General features: G+C 40.1%; 1 protein-coding gene across 1 annotated transcript in view; it reads right to left on the bottom strand.

Moving 5' to 3' along the window:
• Positions 1–20119, bottom strand: part of LOC113044715 (prolactin receptor) — a 25576-nt gene extending 5457 nt beyond the window's left edge. The window contains exons 1-4 of the mRNA XM_026204898.1: positions 19941–20119; positions 5548–5645; positions 1075–1192; positions 789–958 (exon numbers count right to left, since the gene is read on the bottom strand). Coding sequence (XP_026060683.1) covers positions 789–958; positions 1075–1192; positions 5548–5645; positions 19941–19948 — 394 coding nt within the window. The 5' untranslated portion in view covers positions 19949–20119. The remainder of the gene's footprint in view (positions 1–788; positions 959–1074; positions 1193–5547; positions 5646–19940) is intronic.
• Between the last annotated feature and the right edge of the window lie 754 nt (positions 20120–20873).

The following is a 20873-nucleotide window of genomic DNA, read 5'->3' as shown; positions in this document are numbered from 1 at the left end:
TCCCAGAATGTTCTGCTAAAAGGTAGGATACCATTCTCTAAAAACATTCTAAAAAGGTGAATTGATAACATCATTAGAACATTTAGCTCCTAACGTTCGAATTAAGATATAAACAGGAAGCATCCCACTGGACATTGGATCGAATGTTGCTCAGATGTCAAATTTTGGTTGAATGTAAAAACCCAACCTTTGCCATCTTCAGTAACTCCAGCAACAGTATTTCCAACTACACTTATTATAAATCAGGTTGACTATCTCTGTCATACATAACAAAAGGTCTTATTGAAGTTTAGATGTCTATTTAAAGGTACTAGTTTGGTTTGGTGTTTACTTTAGTTGGGCAATTTTACACTTGAGGTTTTAATGCTTTGTTCTTGCTTCTGTAGCTATGTATGTTTTGGCAGAAACAGCAGGAGAACACATGATCAGATGATGCTGGTTGCTTGCTGATGATTAAAATGTCTTCACGTAATGGTCTGATTTCATACAGTCTAATCTATGGTATTAGTTGCACGCTAAGTTTTTAGAGAATGTTATTCTAATTTTTAGCAGAACATTCTGAGAACTGAGATTGTTACATCCGTAGCAGACATGTAGCAAAGTTACTTAGAAGAAGCAGAATATCTAGTTAGCAGAATATCAGTAAAAAACAATTCCATGTATGCTAGGTTGAGAAAGATTAATAAAAGTCTGTGCAGATCTCATTGTATGAAACTGGAGAACTGCAGTCAGAAGATACTAATACTAATATTTCCTATGTCAGCTGTGTCTTCAGTGTAATGCATCACCTATATCAGCCACGTCCAGGCAGTGCTTGTGTGAGGAGATGTGTCCGGAGCGTGTGTGCGCCGTCACGTTCATGCAGTAGATCTCCCAGATCTGAGTGTGTTTGGTGTCGAAGAAGCAGCTGTTGATGCCGCCGCTCACGTAATCAGGACACTCCTGAGGAGCGCTCTCTCTGTGGGGCGACACCACCACTGTTCATTTCATCATCTGATCACCAGCAGCGTTTACACTCTACAAGTATACTCGATCAGTGTTGTTTCTGTGGAGTGTGTTTCACTCATGTCTCACCCCGTGGTGTACTGGAGCGTGTAGGTGACGTTGTCCTGATTCGCGACCGGACGCCACCAGCAGGTGAAGATCTCCATGTTAGGAGAGCGGCAATGGTAAATATACGGCCTTGTTCCATCTGCAATGTGAGAAACACTGACTTCATGAAGATGTTTATTGACAGAGTACATTCTAAAACCTTTAATTTTTTAAGTCAAGGCACATTCAGCTTTAAAGATTACTGTATTAGGATCCACAGCCATTTACTATGTTGTTCTGATTATTATAAGTGCATGCTGCAGATTTATTGTTGACTTGATTGCACAGATACTATTTGAACTGATCTGAGCTGATGATGACATCGCCGAATCACTGATGAACTGACTTTAACTGGAAACCTGACTGTTTGCTATTGTGCTCTTTTTAGAGCTCCTTTACAGCAGAATCGAATTTTGTTTGCATTATCGACACACTGTTTCCCTGTTTAACACTGTAAAGCTGTTTTGACACAATCTGTAGTGTGTAAAGCACTATAGAAAAATAAGTGACTTGACTTGAGGGAAAGAGCTTACACTACGCAAATCTGGCGTACCACAAGGTTCAATTTTGGGTCCGTTGCTTTTTTGTCTCCATATAAATGATTTACCTGAAGGTTGCAAGGAGGTTGGTTGTCAATTATTTATGTAATAGAAGAAACCTCTCATCTGGCTGCAGAAATGTTAACCAGGTGTTTCCAAACGGCTGCAGGACAACTGTTTATCTTTAAATTATAACAAAGCCATTTTTTCATGCATTTCTCTTTAAAGAACAAAGCACTGGATGTATTTTAAATATAACTGACCAAAAGGAAATCAAGGAAGTGAGGGAATGTAAATATTTAAGCTTAAGTTTGATGCCCATATTAAGAATATATCTAAGACTTTTAATAAAAATACAAATTTAAACTGTTTTCGTATGATAAGACCATGTATATCTCTGAAAGCAGCTCAAATGTGTATGCATGCTTTGATATTCTCATATATGTTGTGCGATAATTTGGGGCCAGACTTCCCAATTAGTTGTAAAGCCTGTAATGTCATTATACAAACAAATTATTTTATATAAAAGCCTAGTAAGAGACGTGGCCTGCAAACTAGCTTCATGCTATATGCAGTGTCAGTGGTGCACAACCCTATCTACCTGCAGAGCTCAGTTTCAACAGGGTTGGGCTCCACGGCCCTATGTACACAGCATCGTATGTGAGTAACAATAGTGTATTATTATCCCTCTTAAATAAACAAACAAATAGAGAAATATTAAAAACATATATTTGGAAAGCCTCTTTCTCTTAAATGCCTTTGAGAGCTAGCGATTATATTTTTTTACATTGTAAATAAGCATGTTTTTCTAACACAAGCACATCACTTAAGCTTGGAAGAGCCAGGATGTTTTTAAATATAACTCCTATTGTATTTGTCTGGAAGAAGAAAGTCATCTACATCTAGGATGGCTTGAGGGGGATTCGTTTTTGGGTGAACTATCCCTCTAATGTAAATGGACTATTTGCTCAGGATCACCCTCAAGTGTTGGCCTGGATCTTGTCTGCAATAAACCAAGCTCTTAGGGTTGATTGTTTGCTCTACTGGAAGCAGATAAGATTTTTATAGCAGGTGTTGTAATTTTTTACTGCAACATCAAATGTGAACATAAAACTTTATGAGGAAGAACAACATATTGTGGCCAATGAAGATAATTAAAAATCAGTTGTGTTGTTGACTGGTCAATCCAGTGATCCAATGGAGCGAGTCAATCATTAGTGTATCACAGAATACACATCCTGCTTGCCTTCATGCTATTGGACGCTGGAAGTGGGCGGAGCAGATCTGAATGTGCGTTTGATTGACAGTCACATTCAAATATGCTCCTTGAACATGAAACACCGAAAGATCCACTGCTCTAATCAGATGCTCATCGACGGATACACACTCGCTTATTACTGTATATAGCTGCAAGTTTATTTGCTGAGAGCAAATCTAAAACACAAAACACTCCATTATGCAGGATTCTCTGCCCGTTTGAGATTACGACATGTGGGCTAATGCTAGCAACTATGCTAATCTGATTTAGCCGCTACGCATTCCTACTAAACACAGACACAGAGAGTGCGTTGTGAGCGAGTAATAAACACAGCAATGAGTGGTTTAAACTGGCTTAAAAGTTCAGCAGAGTTTGTAGAGTTCATACAGAATCACTCGAGAGGCTGATTTTAGATCGCTCAGATTTTACATCGAGTTATTAAAGAAGGTAATCCAAAAACATCAAAATACTGAGTACATAATGCAAAAGCAACAACTCATAATATAAATCTCAGTTCATGCTGAATTAAAAAACAAGCAAGACTGAACATGAACACTGACACACACACACACACACACACACACACACACGCACGCACACACACACACACACACACACACACACGCACGCACACACACACACACACACACACACACACACACGCACGCACGCACACGCATGCACACACACGCACACACACACACACGCACACACACACACACACACACACACGCACACGCACACGCACACACACACACACACACACACCCTCTGGTAAGCAATCCTCATAGAAGAACAAATATCTGGCAGTGGGTTTAGAAAAATCTACGTAATTCAAAGGGAAAACCAGTTTTCATTCCACACTGACAGATATAGTTTCTCCAGTAAATGTGTCTTGATTTATAAATTAGACATTGACAAATGGAAAACAAGACAGAAGAAAGAACAGCAGCTTTTTCCGTTAGATCAGGAGCTCCAGTAACAGTTATTTCCATATTTTAGTGAGGAGCATCAACAGTGTGCTGTTTTACCTCCTTTACTATATTCATTTATAATAATATATTATACTGTTTTTATTAATTCATTTATTATAAAATCATTTATAATTATCTTTATACCCATTTATATACTCATTTAATGGATTCAATAATTGCTAAGTCATTTAAATTCCATTACAAATGAGATCCACGACAAACACGATCCTCCAGACGATAACGAGATCTAAATCAACTCTGATGCGTTCCTTCAGATTCAGTTTGCATTTCTTCACCATTCCACTCGATCCCAAACTGGAAAAACCAGCCTTTCCTCTTAAAAAACAAACACCTGAGAACACAGTCCTGCCGCTGGAAACACTCATTAGACCCAATCTCAGGGACACATCTCTAACTAACCGTCTGAACTGTCTGAACTAATTAACAGCGTCTCTTCCCATCGGCGCTCGTCTGGAACACCACTCGGGTTTTCTGCCTCGTGCACATCAGAATGTATAATTCAAGATCGACGGCTCGTGTAAAAATGATTTATTTAAGATACGCTGCTGCCTACAGTGAGTTCTCCACATCGGCAGAACACACACATGTATAAAACACACTCACAACATCTGAACAAACTGCTGTAAACGGAGTGAACTCACGACACACGGACTCAGATTGTGATTTATAGAGTACTCCATCATACTGCAGATTTAACGAGGTGTAATATAGAGATTCAGCATCTGGTGAAGACAGACACACTCTGAGGAGAGAGAATCCAGCGCTGACTCAGAAACACTGGGAATGATGGGAAATGTACAACAGAATCACACTGAAGGACTGCTGCTGGGAATACCGCCGGAATTCTTATGTAACTGCACAGACTGGCCTCATTATCCAGGATTTCCTCCGCGGCTGAAGACGTGTGTGTTATGGAGACTAATTAGATCTGTTTGAACTAGATTCTCTCTGGTGTCGTCGCATTAGCTGCACGTTTCTGATTCTTCTGTTTATATAGCTACAGTCAAACCAGAACTGATTCAGACACCAGATATAACTTTTGATATGGTAACACTTTATTTTAGGGTCTCTTAGCTTCTTGCTTGTTAACATGCATATTACTAGAATATAAGCCATTTATTAATAGTAATTAAGCACATATTAATGCTTTAATCTACACTGCTAATCCTACCCAATACTTAAACTTAATAAACTACCACACTAACTATTGATAAGCAGCAAATTAGGAATGTATTGAGAGAAAAGTCGTAGATAATAGTGAATAAGTGTTCCCTATTCTAAAGTGTTAATAAGTAATAAATTAATAAGATTTGGGACCAAACATATACCATGAACTATAGTGAATAAACTGTGATAATGTGAGAAATGCTGAAGGTGTCTGAATTAATGTTGGTCTGACTGTATCCTAGGATGAATCTGCAGTCTCCGAGAACGGCAGTGTTTCCTGGTTCATGCTGTAAAGCTGCTTCGACACAATCTGCACTGTTATAAAGCACTGTATCAATAATGGTGACTTGATCTGATTTGTATCTTCACTAATAATGTAAGAGAGGCTCAATATAAAGAAGTCGTCGCTCTTGCAGGTCGTGTGTGTCTCTGATAACTCATATCTAGCAGTATTGATCCCATCGATGGTGTGTTTAGTGTATTGATCTTCACTCACCGTCCTGCAGAACCGAGGCCGTGTGTGTGGACGGCTGCAGCGCTGCGGTGACCAGCGTCCAGAGGAGCGTCAGGAGCAGAACACACAGCATCACGCGTCTGCAACACACACACACACACACACACTTCAGCTGCAGGTTACAACTGCTCAGTTCACATTTACTTTCAGTGCTTTTCAAGATAATTTTATTTGTATAGTTCATTTACAGCAGCCACTAGACTGACCAAAGTGCGTTAGAAGAGCAAGATTATACGCTATACTGTACATGCAGAGGTGGACAGCAGCGGAGTGCATCTACTCCAGTTTAATATTAAAGTACACTTTTTGAGTATCTGTTCTTTACTTGAGTATCTGTAAACTTATGACTTTATCTTCACAACATTTGAAAGAAAGATACCAGTGTTGAGTACTCGAGACTCGGACTCGGTCTTGGACTCGGTCTCGAGACCGTATTTTAATGGTCTCGGTCTTGTCATGGACTCGTGTGCATTTTGACTCGGTATTGACTCGGACTCGAACATTTTAGGAATCGGACTTATGCCCGAGTCCACTCGAGTCCCAATCAAAATATTTCATGATTATTACTGTATGTTAATGTTTCTTTAAATTGATGTATGATTGATACATCCAATGACTGGTGATTTTCTTTAGACGTTAGGCCAGCGACACACTGGATGCATGGCGCAAGCATCTCAGCTGCGAGGCGTGTCTGTTTTTAATTTGGCTCCCATGTTAACAGGTTAGAGCTTGCAGACTGCCTGCGTGAGACGCGCATCCCAGGCGCAGCTCGAGCCGCGCGGAAAATGCGTGCATGCTAGAAATAGAACCGACGCCTATTTTCACGCGAACACGCGCGTGTTGGAAGCGTTTCCAGGCAAAATAAACTAGGAAAATATGTTTATATGTCACTTGTGTCATTATGTACACAAATACATATTAATTCATGACATTTTGATATTTTAAAGTCTATAGGTTGGCATAAATTCTGATATAAATGTAATTTAAAAAAATAAATAAATAATTATCGATTTTCAAATATTGCACCTGTCAAACATACTCTATTTTGCAAGAGCCTGGTTTTTCGGCGGCCTCTCTCTATGTCACCTATAGCAGAAGCAGCGCGCCAGCGCCGCGTCAGACACGCTTCTGGTGTGTAAGACACAGAAAACGCGAAGCAGCCACCACGCTTCTAGCACGCAGCAGAGACGCCACGCAGCCAGTGTGTCACCGGCCTAAGTTACCCTCCTGCCATCCTCCTGTAGTGATCCCGCTTTCCAGAAAGCCACATTCCTACATTATTTCTCTCAACTGTGTTATTTTTACAAAGTAGGACAAAATGGTCACAGAAAAAAACAAATATTGTTTAATTAAATTATATAATGAATACAGACACAGACTGACTGTCTCAACACTAAACATCTCCCCCCAAAAAAATGTCTGACAGAAGGCATTGAACTTATATGGCATTTCAACCAGCTTTCTTCCCCTGGCACATACACACTTTTGCATGAAATTTTCCTGGACAGTCAGTCGGCTCTTGTGTGTATGCCCTCCGTAACTAAAAAAAACTTCGACTAGTGTGTATTTTACCCTGCATTAAAACCCACCATCCAGTGAAATTAGCATTAGATTATCCGTTGCTGTTACAGAAAGTGATGAAATGGTAACTTTTGTCAGTCCCCGCTTCCTCTGTACCAATAGAGAGAGTTTTAAGTCGGGGTGGATTGATCATGAGACCACATCGTGCTTGGTTGGGTAGCAGGATGGTCTCCTCACTTATTTTTTTGAAAAGTAATTATGCCCATCTTTAATCTTCACAACATCTAAAGTGCACATAATCCAAGACATTTTCAGGATATTAGCAGTCATTAGTTAAGCTTCAGGGTTAAAAGTTATGTAAAAGCTGTTACAGTTGAACATTTACAGGTATAGTGGTACAGTTATGTTACTTGTACTAGAAGTGTTATGTAGAATTACAATATAGAGTCGTACAGTAATATTATGTGTACTAGAAAGGTTATATGGATGTGTATAGAGGTACAACAATGTTATGTGAAAATAAGCACTTAATATTGACAAGTAACAATTCATAATTCTAATAAAATTACCTTTACACCACATACTATGTGGCCCTTTTACCCTTTATTGTTTCCATCATACATTTGACATACTCTTGAAGATTTCTTTAGGTCTTGTCTCAGACCCAATCTCTCTGGTCTCGGTCTTGACTCAGACTCGACCCTTTCTGAACTCGGTCTTGACTCGGACTCGACCCTTTCTGAACTCGGTCTTGACTCGGACTCGACCATCTCTGGACTCGATCTGGACTCGGACTCGAATGAGCTGGTCTCGACTACAACACTGAAAGATACTGTACTTTTCACTCCACTACATTTCTCTCAAGGTCCTTGAAGCAGACAGTTGTTAGGTGAAGCATCTTTAGAGTCAGAGGGAGACGTGTTTTAAGACCAAGTCTATCAGTAATCACTAATGTAGGGTTACCTGAAGTGATTTCCCAGCATTTCTTGAACACTGACCAGTTGCATATGTGATATTCATTAACAGTTCAATAATAAGAAGTTAATATTGTGGTATTTCTATGTTGCATGTTTCTATATTACAATCTAATCTAAAGTAAGTCTTCACATGCACAGTGTCAACATGATGATGTGTCGAATGTCAACTCATTTTACACGCATGCAATTTCAGAGGCATACAGTATATGTGCAAAGCCTATGATCTTTTGACAAGGGCTGAGGTGAACTGGAAATACTGGAACCTTCACCTCACAGACTCAATATTTGTCTTTAAATAACCCTAACCCTCTTGAGAGAAGACTTTGAACGCATAACTTCAATCAAAGACTGTTTGCTGGATGTGAAATCACACACGACTGAAAATAAAGCACTTTGAACAGCTCCCTCATGTCCTTAAACCCTGCCTGACTTGAAGATGTTCTGGAGAACGTTAGGAAGTGAACAACATCACTGACTTGGACTGCGTGCACACACAAAGACACTGTGGGGAAATCCTGAACATCTATGAAGTCAGTCAGGTTTGGAAGAGCTTGAGGGAGAGGACATGAATGCTCAAAATCTGAATAAAAAACAGATGTGTTGTGCACAAACATGCAGGCTTTCATTCACATCAGTCACGTCCTCGTGATCGTACGCCAATGACATTAAAGTCATGAAGAATAAAGAGTCAGTTTATGAAGCAGATAGACACACACACACACACACACACACACACGCGTCTCCTCTGATGGTGAGAGTCATGAGACTGATCACAGGACATCCGTCGCCTGAAGTCTCTCTGAACCACATTAAACTCAGACCAACACAAACACTCTTCACTGATACAGATCATTTAAACAGGAGGGAATCTTCTCTCTGACCTTCCTGACATTAAACAGCGTTAAACGACTGGTGTGCTTTCAGAAAACCTCCAGCACAGCCTACAATAACTATATTTGCCCATTAGCTAACAACGCAGTACAACACAATACTTAAATTATACAATACATCTGATTTCTAGAGCACAATTAAAACAAGTGACATTGACCAAAGTGCTTTCCAGCATCAATACATACAGTCACACACACGAAAATTAAACTGTAAAACCTGATCCTACTAAAAAAGCTTAAGACTTAAACGCATCCACAGATGGAGAAGATTTAATATGCTTTTGGAAAAGTGATCCATAATCTCTGAGAAAGCCCTATCACCCTTTGATTTTAATATCATTTTAGGAACATCTAGAAGATCTAATGTTTCTTGTATTTTAATAAGGAATCAAAAAGGTCTACAATATATTTTGGGGCAATGCCATTCAACACTTTAAAAACCATCAACAAAATCTTAAATTCAATTCTAAAATTTAAAGCAGTTTAAAGAAACCAAGACTGAAGACGAGATAACTGACCCCGTGAAACACAATAATTACAGTAATCGATGCGTGATGATACAAAGGGATGAATAATAGACTGCAGGTCCTTAAAAGAGAGAATTTCAGTTTAGAAATAATCCTCAGTTGATAAAAGGCAGCCTTCACAACACTAGTAAATCTCAGGTATATCCAAGCTCTAGAACAACATATGCTCCCGTCCAGACCTCGTCTCTTTCAGGGAAGAATCCCAGACCACACACTGCATCAATTACAGCATCATGACCGTGTAGAAGAAGGATCCGGGTCTGAAATGACCAGCCTGCAGTCCAGATCTTTCACCCATAGAAAACATCTGGAGCATCATAAAGAGGAAGATGTGACAAAGAAGACCTAAGACAGCTGAGCAACTAGAAGCCTGTATTAGACAAGAATGGGACAACTTTCCTATTCCTAAACTGGAGCAGCTTGTCTCCTCAGGCCCCAGACGTTTGCAGACTGTTAGAAAAAGAAGAGCGGATGCCACACAGCGGTAAACATGGCCTTGTCCCAACTTTTTTGAGATGTGTTGATGCCATGAAATTTAAAATCAACTTATTTTTCCCTTAAAATTATACATTTTCTCAGTTTAAACATTTGATACGTCATCTATGTTGTGTTTTGAATAAAATATTGACATTTGAAACTTCCGCATTCCTGCATTCTATTTTTATTCACAAATTGTACAGTGTCCCAACTTTTTTGTACATATTATTATATTTACCAAGGGGCCCATAAATAATGAAATTAAAATAGGCACAAGTATAGACCCCTGTGGCACACCACTATGTAATTTAGCAGATATAGAACACAAATCTCAAAGGCAAACCTAGAAAATGATCCATCTTCCCAAATAACAGATGTGTGAAGATGATAAATCAATAATAGCTGTTTCCATCCACCTATTTTTGTGCATATAGCATCAAAAAATTACAAAAAATGACCGATCTCATTGCACTGCATCTGAAATGCTGGAGCAAAGTCTTGTCAAAGTGTTTCATTATAATTATAATTAAATGGCATTCCCAAACAGCATGCTCAGAAAATAAGAAACATGACCACATTTTGTCTGCACACTCTGAAGCTTGTTATTTCTTGTTTAAAACAAATTATTATATACTGTACAGTCCTACTGCAGCAAATTACACATTTCTTCTTGACGTTAAGCACAAGTTAATCAGGAAGTTTAACGCACTGGATGGAAACATTGCTAATCACAATGTCCTGTTTAATACTGTAAAGCTGCTTTGACACAACCTGTATTGTAAAAAGTGCTATATAAATAACGGTGACTTGACAATAAAAGCAGACACATTAATGAAGAGAGTCATTTGTCTGCTTTAATTAAAGATCCTTTCAATCCCATCAGATCTCAGAAAGTTTATTGCATTAAATATTCAGTCAGCGACTGTAATCGCATAATTAATCCCTACACCGTTTCCTCGAAAGACCAAAGATTCATCTAATAATGTTAAACAAAAGAACAGTAACGTTATAAAATCATCTTTAAATGAAGCCGTGATTGTGCTGGAAGAAGCGGTGATCCGTGGTCATGTATGTGGACGTCTGGTGGGGCATGATGGGATTGCTGATGCTCTCTCAGCGCACGCTAGTCATTATCTGTATGAACTCAGACCTGCTCAGTGACCCCAAACACACGAACACAAAGAGCTTCAGAAGGGAAAGAACGCCTTTTCTGAAGCTCCCACATGCATTCGGCTAAAGCTTGTCCAATATCTGGAGGAGCTTAAGAGCTTAAAAAGAACAGCAAGAATGAGCAGAGATTTACCACCCACCGCTATTGTCACCGGATTAAACCAACATGACGGATAATCTTTATTCTCCCATCAATCCAGGGACACTACTACAAACTAGTACTGACTCTACTAACTCAATCACTCCATCAGCACCGGCTGATAATCAATGAATGACATTAATACGTGAAATTCATATTTCAAATAATGAACTCACAAATCAAAGAGATTTCTGTCCATTCCAAGAACAATCTGTAGAGATACGGCTCAACATACCATTGGAAACATGAAGAATTTTTTAGATATTGATTTTCACCTGTATTTTTAATGATGATTTCTGCATTAATTATTTATTTTCATCCCATCTTGTCCCATCTATATTTATATTCCCATTTTGGGAATGCAGACGGCAGATGATTGACACTAATCTGATGTCCAGATCTGGCCGCACACACTCACTGACCACCTTTATCAGGTCACTTCAGCCAACAGGCAGATGGAGGAATAGAGTCGAGTGATGACACACTCCTTTAATTAGCTGCTAAATAAGCTGCTTTTGCTGCTGAGGGTCATAATAACAAAAAACAAACATGTCTCACACACAGACGACAGCTTCTTTTCAGACGTTTGCACTGCGGTTGGATATCTGAGCTGAATCTACTTCTTTACACTTGGCCAGTGGCTAATTACACTGAGCATAGGAAAGGTTTAAATAGTGCTAGATCGTGTTTACAGCAAACACAAACAGCAACACGTACTGTAGCATCTGCAAACAGAGAAAGATGCTGTTCACGCAGACTGTAAACAGAAGTGAAGTATTAGCAGTACTGCAGGGAAAATACTGAACAGCAACTGGACAGTAGAGTGGGCAGGTAGTGAGTGGGTGGAGTCAGTGGGAAGATTAGATAGTGGGTGGAGTCAGTGGGAAGATTAGATAGTGGGTGGAGTCAGTCAGTGGGCAGGTAGCAAGTGGGTGGAGTAAGTTGGAAGGTTAGAGAATGGGAGGAGTCAGTCTGTGGGCAGGTAGCAAGTGGGTGGAGTCAGTCAGTGTGCATGTTAGAGAGTGGGTGGAGTCAGTCAGTGTGCACGTAAGAGAATGGGTGGAGTCAGTCAGTGGGCAGGTAGCAAGTGGGTGGAGTCAGTTGGACGGTTAGAGTGGGTGGAGTCAGTCAGTGGGGAGGTTAGAGAGTGGGTGGAGTCAGTCAGTGGATAGGTCAGCGGGTGGGTGGAGTCAGTCAGTGGGGAGTTAGAGAGTGGGTGGAGTCAGTCAGTGGGCACGTAAGAGAATGGGTGGAGTCAGTCAGTGGGCAGGTAGCAAGTGGGTGGAGTCAGTTGGACGGTTAGAGTGGGTGGAGTCAGTCAGTGGGGAGGTTAGAGAGTGGGTGGAGTCAGTCAGTGGATAGGTCAGCGGGTGGGTGGAGTCAGTCAGTGGGGAGTTAGAGAGTGGGTGGAGTCAGTCAGTAGAGGTTAGAGAGTGGGTGGAGTCTGTCAGTGGGTGGAGTCCTAATCTAATGGTCTAATAAACCTGGCATTGTATATTATGAATATCACTGGCTCTGTGAAGATCTGCTTTAGTTCCTCTTATGTAAATGTTTCTAAATCTAAATATAAATGAAAATTACTTTCACTAAGTAACATGGTTTGATAATAGGCTCTCTCTGCTGCCGTAAACTATGAATGCATGTCCAACAGCTCAAACATGTGGAGTGTGAGGACAGAAGTGCCGCCGATGCATGCATGTGGCCAAAATATATATATATATCAATTAGGGCAAAGGTTAGGAAATATTTATGACATATTTGTGTGTGTGCGTGTGTGTGTGCGTGTGTGTTTGAGTGTGTGCGCAGGTGAGTAAGTATGTGTGTGTGTGCGTATGTGCGTGTGACTGTGTGAGTGTATGCGCGAGTGTGTGTTTGTGTGTGTGTCTCTGTGTGTGTGTGTGTGTGTGTGTATATATGTGCGTAAATGAGAGAAGTCTCTGGATGTGCTTGATGCTGACTCAGGTTACGCTGCATGCGAGCACTAAAGCCGCTTCTGATCTACTTTGCACCTAATTGTCTTTGAGCTTTGGGTCACTGGGGCAACATCTGACACAAGAATCTGCTGCTTCACGACCAAACCTCCTGCTGCCACACCGGCCAATCACAAGCTGAGAATCTCAGGAAAACATCTCGATGCTGCACTGCACTTCATATTTACATCCTTTTATAAGCGGCTGATATTTAACGTGTATGAACAAAACAGCAGCAACAAAACACTGATGGCACGAAGCATCAGAGACTCAACAAATATCACTATTTATACAAGAGAATCTCATGAACAAACAGGACTTTGGTCAGAAAATTCATATAATAAAATTTAATGACATTCTGTGTAATGATCATGAAGCCTATTTTGTGACTTTGTCTCATTACTGTAATGTCTCTAAATGTTTTATATTAATAACTGAAATACAGGCAGCACAACAAAAATACCATGCAGTGTAAATATTTAACTAATTAATTGAAATGTAGTCATTATTTTTTGCACATTTCAATGATATGAATGTGAGTGTTTAGTTGTCAACAATAAATCTCACAATGCAAATAGCCTAATGCTCTTGCAAACACGATTAATTCTCATTAAGCAACACTTAATCTGTCATTTTCTAGCTTTGGGGTTTAATGTGAGCTGGACGTGACGCTCTCAGTTCATCAGATTCACACAGACTGACTGGGAGAAACTAAAAACACAGGAGTGAATAATTGAATCTGTCGGTCTCCTGCTCCAGGCTCAAGACTCACGGAGCGGAGAGAGAAGGATAAAAGAGAAATAATGATGTGTTTGTCTCCTCTTTGGCTCTCAAGCATGTTCTCAAAGGCGATTAGTAAACACTAGAAAACACACAGGAGCTTTCTGGAGCATCAGCTCGATGTTTAAAGAGCCACGCATTTAAGGACAACCTCCTGTATGAAAAATATATTTTTTTAATGTCACATTGGCTTCAGGCTTACCTTCAAGGCGAGAACAGAGTAATATTTAAGGCATTTAACATTAATAGAAGGCTGAAATTAAATCAGTGAAATATATCTCAGAGTAAAGTCCTTGTAATCATCCGTTATCTTTCTGTGATTCAGGTTTGATAAGATGAATTTGAATATCTTTCTTTAACGATATGTATGAACTGATTCTGTCATAATGTGACTAGTAAACTAATATTAGCCAAAGATAGGATGAAATGAACATATTTTAATCTCAAGCAGAGCAAGAGTCAAGTGTTTTTATGTTTAATTGAGATCCAGAAACACATTTATAACAGACGGCATAACAGCGTCCATTTCCAAGCACTTATTATACCTTAATAAACTTACATGAATGTACTTACGAACGCAGCTATTCATCACAGAGCCAGCGATTTCCAGGAAATATAAAGCCAGGTTTATTAGAAAGCTAGATTAGGAAGTAGAGCAGAGAAGTGCAGAAAAGAGCTCGATCCACTTCAAACGCATCTGGAGAAACCAGGATTGATTCAGACGGACGATTCAGATCTCTACCTGTTCATCCTTTAATATGATGCTTATTAAACTTCACATCTTCTTCATCTGCTCAAACACTGAATCTCTCCGTGTCACACCGTTTCTCAAACAGCAGAAACACACACCAGATCTAAATCCATTCACAGACTTAGACTCGGTCTTCAGTTTCAGAAAACAACAAAACAAACACAATCCTCTAAGTAACACACACAGAACGAACAGAATTAATATTATGGAAAAATTGTTTGCTTTTGAGATGTGTTTGTGATGGGTTTAAATGCAGTGCTTCGTTTTGCAAGATCATTCTGTGTGTAATTGTTGTATTTGTGTGTAAAGTTTAGAAGACAAGAGGCAAAGTTTAGAAAATGTGTGTAATCAGAAAACACAGTAAACCTCTCCTAACGCTGAAGACCAGAGCAAACACCCACCGCTGGTAACGGCTCTCTGAAAGGTCAAATGTTGGCTTTGGTCGGTCGCACAAGTCTTACAGTACCGTGTGAAGCGCGCGCGTGTGTGTGTGTGTGTGTGTGTTCACAGGCTTCACAGGCAGACAATGGCAAAACTCAGATACTTACAGCGTATCATATGACATCCGGTGCCGGTGAACGAAACTCAAACCCGTCAGACCAGATTGACTCAACTAAACAGCTTCATAATAGACACTTCCAGCTCTAAAAACTCTTCACCGTCATCATCACGGCAAACACAGCAGAACACGTTACTGTGATGCGTCTCTATAAATCTCCCAGAACAGAGTCGTCTGAGTGTACAAAGAGCTCCATGTTCAATTCGACTGGTTTTATTGTGTTTATAACGAATCTGACTTTAAACACATCAGTCTGTCTCGAAAGCTGAACACTTAAACTACAGGTCAGAGAGATTTTTAATGTGTTTTAAAGAAGTCTCTTCTGGTCACCAAGCCTGCATTTATTTGATCCGAAATACAGCAAAAATATTAATATTGTGAAATATTATTACTGTTTAACATCTGTTTTCTGTGTGAATCTGTGTTAAAGTGTAATGTATTTCTGTGATGCTCCGCTGTATTTCCAGCATCATTCCTCCAGTCTTCAGTGTCACATGATCTTCAGAAATCAGAATAATATGATCATTTACTGCTCAAGAAACATGAAGATTATTATCTGTGTTGAAAACAGCAGAGTACAAATCCTTAAAAACCATTAACAAACTTACAGTTTAAAAACTTTGACTAGTAGTGTGAATGTGAATCTTTATGCTGATATTGTATATTCAGACACGCTGCATGTTTCTCCGTGTCCACACATTCACAAGCTATTTTCTTTATTCGTTAAAAAATTATTCATTGTCCTGAATACAGCTACTAAGATGTTGATAGTTATGTTTTTATCTGACCATTAATATGCAGTCATGTTATAAAATCACTTCCAGGTCTGAATCTGAAGAGTTTGAGCTATTTATGTCATGCAGGAAAAATCAATAGCTTTCAGACACATCTGACTGACCACTGAGGCATGTGGACACATCAGCGGACCATCCACATCTCCAACGGGGTCAGTGAGGACCGCTGAACCACACACACACACACACACACACACACACAGAGACACACAGAGACACACACACACATACACACACACAGAGACACACACACACACACACACAGACACACACACCACACACACACACAGAGACACACACACACATACACACACACAGAGACACACACACACACACACACAGACACACACGCACACACACACAGACACACACAGAGATACACACAGAGACACACACACACACACACAGAGACACACACACACACAGAGACACACACACAGAGACACACACACACACAGAGACACACACACAGAGACACACACGCACACACACACCTCGCCATCATCCGATAAAAACCTGCTCTCTGTAATCCTGGATCTTTCTGAAGCAGAAGAGTGTGTGAGACGCATGGACACTGTGATCTGACCCGTCCACAAAAACAAACTGACCTTTAGTGTCCCGGCGGACGGCTGAACAACACTGACCTCGGCTCTAATTAGACAAGAGTTAACGAAGACATCAGATACAGTGGCTCGGATGGGGACAAACAGACTCTTTCTTCATTAATGAGCTCATCTGTTAACGGCACTCGCTCAACTCCTGGAAATAAAAGTCTCATTCACGCTCTCAGACTAGAAACTGATTTAATAACAATGTAGAAAGATCATCAGGTCAAGGCCGCTTTACTTCTACACAACACAGACCGCTTCACAGAGATGAACAACAAGATGAAAATCCAGAATCTGCAGTGAAACACAGTAGTGCCACGGTTCAGATCAAGTCTGTTTGATTCAGTTTAACATCAGTGTGAAGTCAACCGTCTTAAAACCATTTAGAAGCAGCTCTAGAGAAGAAACGCCAAAGAGGATCCACCAATCACAGACGTCGCTCACTGTTACCATGGAAACATACGCTGTGTTGAGACGTCCAGCAGTGACGGGTCAATCACATCAAACCCTGCAGAACTGAGTCATACACACTCACACACACACACACTCACACACACTGCTCTATATTTACAATCAAGGAGTGACTCAAAGGAGCAGAAGATCAGCCGAAGCTTCACATTAATACTGATTCCCAGCTGCTGAGAGTAATGTTCACTAACACCTGGAGATGAACGGAGTCAGGTTCAGTATATACTGAGGACATGTGTGTATAATGTGAAGTCATGCAACTCTTTAACTCTACACATCACTTTAACACACATTCATCTGTCACTCGGTAGAACTGGTCAAATAAAACAGACTAAGAGACTCCTTCATCTCAGAAACCATCAATAAAACTTCCTCAAGATGAAAGACAAATCTATCGAGTGCCGCTTGGCTTGATTCCCCTCAGTTGGTGTGTTTTCTGATCTGCGTGTATCGAGTGGTTATATTAACGTCAGTGTTGGAGTTGGGATCCACTGGTGTAAACTAAACACATTCTGAGCACCAGCATAATGACATCAACTGATCTAACGGAGCTTCTCGCTTTCAGTTCGTTTGAGCAGTCTCTATGTGCTCTCTGTTTGAACCTCATCATCAAGCAATCAATGTGAAAGCAAACGAGCTGTGTGCCACTCCTTCATTAGACAACAAACTACAACACACCATTATATCTGAGCAGAAGGAGGCAGCGAGTCCAAACTCGTCTCCTGCACCAAACGTCTTCTAGAATAACCCTGAGGACACATTCATCATTCATCTTCATCGTTAGGGCTGCTCGATCACTGCGATCCTTGTGTCTGTGTGTCTGAGGAATCATTAGAGGAAACTAATACGGGTCAGGATAGAGGACTAGTCGACCAACACTGATTCATCACTTCAATATTGGACAGGTGGAGAAAAACAACAACAGAATAATTCTGAAAAATCCCACACACTCTTATTGAGGGGGTGAAAACTTTTGTACAATGAGACGTACAGTGCATTTAAGCTGTATATTGCTAAAGAAAAGCTAAAAACAGCTAAAACCAGCCTAAGCTGATTAGCTGCTTTGAATGGTCTCGCTAGCTGGATTTATAGTGGTTTAGACCACTTTTTTTGCAACATGCTAATCATATTAGAAAGATGCTAGCAACATGACAACAACATTAAAACGTCCTCTTAAGAACACAAATTAATATATTTTGGATGAAATCCGAGAGCTCTCTGACCTGCATTGAGAGCAAGGGTACTATGGAGGGTCAGAGAGTTCTCAGATTTGATTAAAAATATCTTATTTGTGTTCTGAAGAGGAAGGTGTTATGGGTTTGGAACGACGTGAGGGTGAGTAATTAATGACACAATTTTGATTATTGGGTGAACTAACCCTTTAAAGCATGAATCCGGTCAGGCAGTGAACTCTGGGAGCCGTTTATGTGTGTCTGCATGTATATTATATGTGTGTGTGTGTGTGTGTGTGTGTGTGTGTGTGTGTGAGGCTCAGGGTGTGTGTTGGTGATTGTCGGTATCTGCTTCAGACAGTGTGTGTCTGTCCTGATCCACACATCGAGTCCTGTGTGATTCCTGCTGCTGATTGGCTCCTGATAAGTGTTATCACGCAGGGCTTGTGTGGTGTGCATCAGTTGCTGCTTCTAAGAAAACTGGACGGAGCGTAATAACATGCCATGAGCCGACAGAGAGAGAGATTCGATTAGCACAACAGGTTATTCACACACACACACACACACACACACACACTCTTGTGGTTTACAGAGACTCTCCACAGGCGTAATTGTTTTAACTGTATTCTTTATCTCCCTACACCAACCCTAACCCTCACAGAAAACTACTGCCAATGTTTAGATTCTCAAAAAACTCCATTCTGTAAGTTTGTCTCCTCATGGGGACTCAAAGATTGTTCCCACAACGTGAACATTTAATGGCATTACTATCCTTATGGGGACATTTGGTCCCCATAACGTGATAAAAACCACACACACACACACACACACACACACACACACACACACACACACACACACTTCGGAAGCTTTATTGATGAGGACTTTCACAGAGCCACTGGTAATGACCTGTTGTCGCCCTTCAGCTCAAACAAACCTGTTGCTATTATTAGCTTCACAGCAGAACATGAATTGACCGATAAACCCGTGTTTTTATTATATTTCCTGATCAAACTTCGAAGACATTAATTACTCTCCTTCACACGAGATCTGAAGCGTCGCTTAAACACAAATATACAGATCCAGGTCAAATATAAGGACAGATATCTACCGAACACATCTCTGTCGAAGCTCACCGACCGCAAGCCTTGTGCTTTATTTCATTTTGTGCATCTATAAATGTATTATGTGCTGATAAACATGCCAGATAATATATTTATTTGGGATTACACCGCGCATTGTCGTCCACACACGAAAATAGACAAATATTCTGATTTTCACGCAAATTATTTTAACTTTCAGAGGTGAGATAAATAACAGAGACCAGAGTCTTTTAAACCGAATCAAATGTGTTCTCAATGGAAACGCGTCTGGAGACAGAACTCGAGGACAAACATGTATCCTGTATTATATACAACAATAACACACTGACACTCAACTGAATATCAAATGAAAACACGGAGTGTCAAATGACATCAACTCAAGTGAAACAAAAAGCATAAACATTACTTTTATACGCAGCTTATATCGCACACATCATCGATCCTCCTGCAGATGAGAAGAGTGCCTTACCTTCTCATAAATCCTGGAAATACTTCTGGATTTGCCTAGAAACCATTAAAGCGGCGGCGGACGCGCGTTGCTCGCGTCTGAGCGGCGGATCTGGTGTGCGTCGCTCCGCCTGCTCGCGCGTCACGACGCGTCTGTTCTCCACACCGCGCTGATGTTACGAGGCGGGACTCATTAGTGGAGCAGATGCAACGCGACCTGTTTGACAGCACGATGACATCCGATCCACGCGCGCGAGCATCCGCTGATTCACACCGGGGCTAGTTGTCACACCTGACTCATACAGCCTGAGAGATATGTTGTTATAAAGTAAAAACATAAATACAACCTACTGGAAATGCGAATAATTCAAATATGTAAAAGGAACACGTATTTTGAAAACATTACACACATACATATATGAATCTACAATATATGATTAACATATGTTATATAAACACAGGCCTTTACATTTTACTCTGCGGATTTTGTTTTTCTAATATCTTCACCTAGTCAGAGACTGTATTTATGTACATTTATTGGGAATATCACTATTGTTAAAGGGCAATATATTCTGCCATTCAAAGTTAGGAATCAGTACGATTTTTAATGTTTTTTTATTTTTTTAAAGAATCAAGTTTTTTATTGCAATTTCTAATATTGGTTTCCTATTTTAATACACTTTCAAAAGTGTTTCTGTGATGCTCCGCTGTATTTCCAGCATCATTCCTCCAGTCTTCAGTGTCACATGATCTTCAGAAATCAGAATAATATGATCATTTATTATCAGTGCTGAAACTGCTCATATTCTTGGGGACCTATGATGTATTTATTTTTTATTTCAGGATACTTTGATAAATAAAAAGTTAAAAAGAACAGTGTTTATTCAAAATATAATTTTTTTGGTGTTACAGTATACACTACTATTTAAAAGTTTGGGTCAGTCAAATAATTGAG

The sequence above is a fragment of the Carassius auratus genome, chromosome 26 (assembly GCF_003368295.1).
Source record: "Carassius auratus strain Wakin chromosome 26, ASM336829v1, whole genome shotgun sequence".
NCBI classification, from domain to species: domain Eukaryota; kingdom Metazoa; phylum Chordata; class Actinopteri; order Cypriniformes; family Cyprinidae; genus Carassius; species Carassius auratus.
This window is presented reverse-complemented; position numbering and strand designations above follow the sequence as displayed.